Below are 4,460 nucleotides of genomic sequence, written 5' to 3' on the forward strand. Positions count from 1 at the left end.
GCGCGGCGCCTCCATCTCCCAGCACCCCCCGCGGCGCAGGCGCAGAGCCGGGCGGGCAAGATGGCGCTGCTGCGGCAGGCGTACAGCGCGCTCTTCCGCCGCACCTCCACCTTCGCCCTCACCATCGTCCTGGGCGCCGTCCTCTTCGAGCGCGCCTTCGACCAGGGCGCCGACGCCATCTTCGAGCATCTCAACGAGGGGGTAAGGATGGACGGCGACCCGCCGCCGGGCCGCCCGGGCGCAGGCCTGGGCCCTGAAGGTCAGGCTAGGCCCGGCCCGGGCCCGGCCCCGAGCTGCCCCCGCCTTCACCGGGCCCGCGGCTGGCGGTCCCCTGGCTGCGTTGCGACCTTGGTTGCCCCGAGGAGGCCCCGAGGGCCAGGGTGGCGGCAGGGGCGCAGTTCAGCGCTGCCCTGCGGCAGCTGCCCTGTCTGGGCAACCAGCTCTAGGTGACCCTGCTCTGGCAGGGGGTTGGACTGGGTGGTCTCCAGAGGTCCCTTCCAACTTCTTGCCATTCTGTGATTCTGTGTCTGTGGAGGCTTTGGTGGTGTGGTGGTGCTTGGCAGGCAGGGCTTCAGTCTGTGCTCGGGCTTCTCCGGCTGTGGAGCAGGTGTGGAAGACAAGGAGATGCAGGAAGGTTAAAATGGGTTGAGCTTGCTTTGCACTCCCTAGGTCTGCAGCCCTCCGCCTTTCACAATCTGCCCTTAGCAGAGGGAGGGAGAACGGCTGGTGAACCTGCAGCGCTGTACAGGACAGCAGAGTCCGCTGTCCCGGGCGTGAACGTTAGATGAGATGGGTCAAATCACCCTTATATTTCAAGATAGAGCTGGGGGGGATAATAACTGCCTGGATACTGATGACATGGACAGGACATATAACGGTTCCCCGGACAGGGTGAGTTGATGCAGGGCGTGCCCTAAGCAAAGGCAGGAGGTGCTGTAATTTCCATCTTGCACCAAGTACAAAAAAACTTAGCGTGTTGCACATTCCCATCTGCAGCACAGCGGTCCTTTTCCCTGTCCTGCAGCACTGGTGTGCCTCGGGTCTCTCAGAGCACCAATGGTGCGGTTTCCCAGGATGGCCAGGTCATCTGAATGGCTCTGATGTTGGAAGGAGCTGCCCTGTGCCTTCCCTGACGGCATGGTGTCTGCTCTTTGGCCTCCTAAACCAGGTCACGACACCAGCTGCAGACTGATACCACACAAAGTGACACCTTCACCACCCTGAAGTAACTCACCGGGGGTTGGGTGAGCTGAGGAAATACAACAAAGAGCAGGACCAGGGTCCTTGTTTCCTCCTTTTTAGCAACAATCACTTGTTAAAAGCTGACATAAAATCGGATCTGAGCTTCAGCTTTGGACTCAACTCCTTTTTTTTTTAATTGTCTGGTCCAAAAGCCGTGGGCCCAAGTACAGGGTGCTGTCTGCCGCCTCCTCCAGGGCAGGATGAGGGTGGGCTGGTGGCTCTCAGCTGCCGTGTGGCCTCTCCTCCCGAAACCTTCATGTGCGACCATGGCTGTTGTGGAGCAGGGTGTGCCCCGCGTGGCAGGGAAGCGCAGGCTGACAGTACCCACGCTGTTGTGTGCCCCGGCGGGACTTGTGGAGGAGGTTTCTTACAAACTCTTCTTTCCCCTCGTGCTGTTGCCTGTTATGGATTAGTTTCATGATAACTTGCGTTTGAAAGTGAAACTTTATCCCAGGACCGCTGAAAAGCTGGCTAAGATTACTGTTTATGTTTTTGGGTTTTTTTTAATTTGTTTTGCATACAGAAACTGTGGAAACACATCAAGCACAAGTATGAGAGAAGTGATGATTGAAATGCTCAGCAGCAGGATCCAGCCTGGGGTGGCAAAAGGCACTGCAGAGGATTTGGCCTCCTGAAAATGGTTGTATCGAAACGGAAATGGATTCCTGATTGAACAACTCCGAGCCAGATTATATCAGCCACCTACTGATATGATGTAAACAAAGATGGACTCAACGAGTTCTGCTGCTGTACTCAAACTTACTGTGTTAAAATAAAAAAAATAGCTTGGTCCGTGTCTCATGCCTGTGTGTTCACCTGACTGATCCTTTGGCCTGCTTCTGACTTCTCCTTATCTAGGAGAATGCTTAAATATGGCCTTATACCTTAGTTTCAAGACACTGTAAGAAATCATAATGCCCTAAAAATGGTTTGAAAGACTTGAAAGCGTTTATACAGGTGTAGTTTGCTGGCAGTACCCTTGGCTTCTGCCTGATGAGAGCTTTGAGAGGGGTAAGGGTTAAGGAGCTTTCTTCTAGCCTTGTTGAAAGCAAAGTGACTTAAAATCACTTACTGCTGGTTCTGGGCCTGTCATTCTTTCAGAGCGGCAGCAGAAGCCACCTTGCCTTAACCAGAGAGGAATTTGCCTCGCCCCCGGGCCCTTTGAGCCTCAGCTCCTGCAGGGGAGCGCTGGTGTGTGCCCGTCGCTCTGCCGGGCTGGAAATGGGGACGGCGTGTAGCTTTTAGCTCGTCCAAAACCTACAGAAAAGGGATGTCGATCTCTTTCCTAGCTACTTCTGTGCCTTCTGGCTCTTCGAGCGGCTTGAGGGCGGAATGCTCCGAGCCTCCTCCATCCTGTCTGATCAACGGGGAGCTGCTGAGAAGGGAGAGGAGTCGCTGAGCGTGGCAAGGAGCCCTCAGGCGTGCGGCTCCTGCATCTGCTCCAGCAGCTGCCCGGTGCAGGGGAAGGAGCGATTCTCTTCTCAGCGGCTTCACAGTTAATTACTCCGGGCTCTGAGGTGGCTGTAGGAAGATCTGGCTGAGTGACTCCTGCTCTTCCCACTATACCAGCCCAGAGGTCACATCTCCCTCCTCACTATATTTTTCACTAATAAGGAAGAATTTTAAGCAATGGATGAGGCAGAGCAAATTAGAGCCAGCGCTAATGAAGGAAGCTCTAGTGGGTTTGCAAATAGGTGTCAGGAGTAAAACATCCACTCAAAGAACAGAGAGGACTTTAAAAAAAAAAAAACATTGTGCTTGTGGTTTTTTTTTTTTTTTTGAGCAAAACACAACTACAGGCTTCACAGTCCCGGCTGTGCTTTTATAGAGATGCTTAAGGGGAGCGGTTTAAGCTTTCTCGGGATAATCTCGTGGCGTCAGACTGCCTGCTTTACTACCAGCTCTGTCTGCAGTGCCCAGAGCTTCACGCTATGCTGAGCAGGTGATAGAGATTTGCAGCTTCTTAGAAGCAAGAACTAAAGACGAATACAGTATTAGGACGGGGGGAGACAGCATTGTAGCGGACTGGCAGAGAATAAAGGAAGCTATTAGCCCAGAGAACAGGAGCTATAGGAGAGCAGAGAGTTAGTTATCCTCGCAGGTGATTTCCCTCGACAGTGGATTTGGGGAAGCTGGTAAACGCAATTCCCTTTCTCCTACGCCTTGTCACGACGGGGTTTGGGCAACACCGATACGCAAAGAAAAGTCTTGACCTCAGAGCACTCGGGACTTCACTGCATTGGCCTAACGCTGGCAGCCCTTTCTACCCTTTCTGAGAACCGCCCTGGCACAAGAGCGTGTGGCAGCAGCACTGACCGCGCAGCCCCGCAGTCCCGGCCTCTGCGTAAATCTAGGCAGCACCCTACGTGCTGCCAGAGCTCGTTACCAAAAGTGCACCTTCTGCAGCACTCGCGAGTGGGGAAGCAGCGCTGGCTGCACCCCGGAAGGGCAGCTTGGACACCACACAACCCACTGCTAACGTACCCAGCACCCGGAGGAGAACCCCAGGCACCTCCGCCTGCTCTGCTTCGTACAGCAGCGCTAGAAAACACCACAGTGTGGTGGTGGGGAGACAGCACTCGGAGCTGATTAACCAAGCAAAGCCTAATTGTTAACCTGAAAGTTCGTCTCCGTGATGAAGACAGCACTCCAAAAACGTGCTAATGCTCTGCGACAACAGCAACTGGAACAGTTTGATCACCAGCTGCTGGCAGATGCTCCAGGCTCGCCTAGGCACAGCGTAGCAGCCATTGCCATGGCATTCGAGCACCTTACAAACAGGTTACACAGTAAACTCGGTAATTCCTGTGTCTCCCTGCCTCTGTAAGGAAAGGCAGCCCTCAGGAGAAATCCTTTCAGCCGCGACAAACTGCTGTTTACTATTAGCTCCCAGCCTTCCCAACAGCAAACACGATGATCAGGGCAGTTCTGCTTCACAGAGGGTGACAAGTGGTTATTGAGGAGGCAGCTCCCCAGGGAGACTCCGACCCTGCTGCCTTCAGCTCCCGTTTCCCTACTACTGTCATCTTGCTAAGGATGCCTCCATCCCGATTTTCAAGTATCTTCAGTCTCCGTGGCTGTGGCTAGATCTCATTACACTAAACCGACACAAAGCAGCAAGTGAATTTCACTGCCTGCAGATACAGCACATTAAAAGGCTCGTTGAGGTTGCTCCAAGTTAAAAATCAATACGATTCGTAAGAGCCTAAAACACCAAC

At 53.8% G+C, this 4,460-nt stretch overlaps 1 protein-coding gene across 1 annotated transcript; it reads left to right on the forward strand.

Annotated features, from left to right (window-relative positions):
- Window positions 1-25: 25 nt before the first annotated feature.
- Window positions 26-2,043, forward strand: LOC128917065 (cytochrome b-c1 complex subunit 9). The gene is made up of 2 exons (XM_054219610.1): window positions 26-201; window positions 1,766-2,043. The coding sequence occupies exons 1-2, from the start codon at window positions 61-63 to the stop codon at window positions 1,811-1,813; spliced, it is 189 nt and encodes a 62-aa protein (XP_054075585.1). The 5' UTR covers window positions 26-60; the 3' UTR covers window positions 1,814-2,043.
- The last annotated feature ends 2,417 nt before the right edge of the window (window positions 2,044-4,460 follow it).

The sequence above is a fragment of the Rissa tridactyla genome, chromosome 13 (genome assembly GCF_028500815.1).
Source record: "Rissa tridactyla isolate bRisTri1 chromosome 13, bRisTri1.patW.cur.20221130, whole genome shotgun sequence".
In the NCBI taxonomy this organism is placed as follows: domain Eukaryota; kingdom Metazoa; phylum Chordata; class Aves; order Charadriiformes; family Laridae; genus Rissa; species Rissa tridactyla.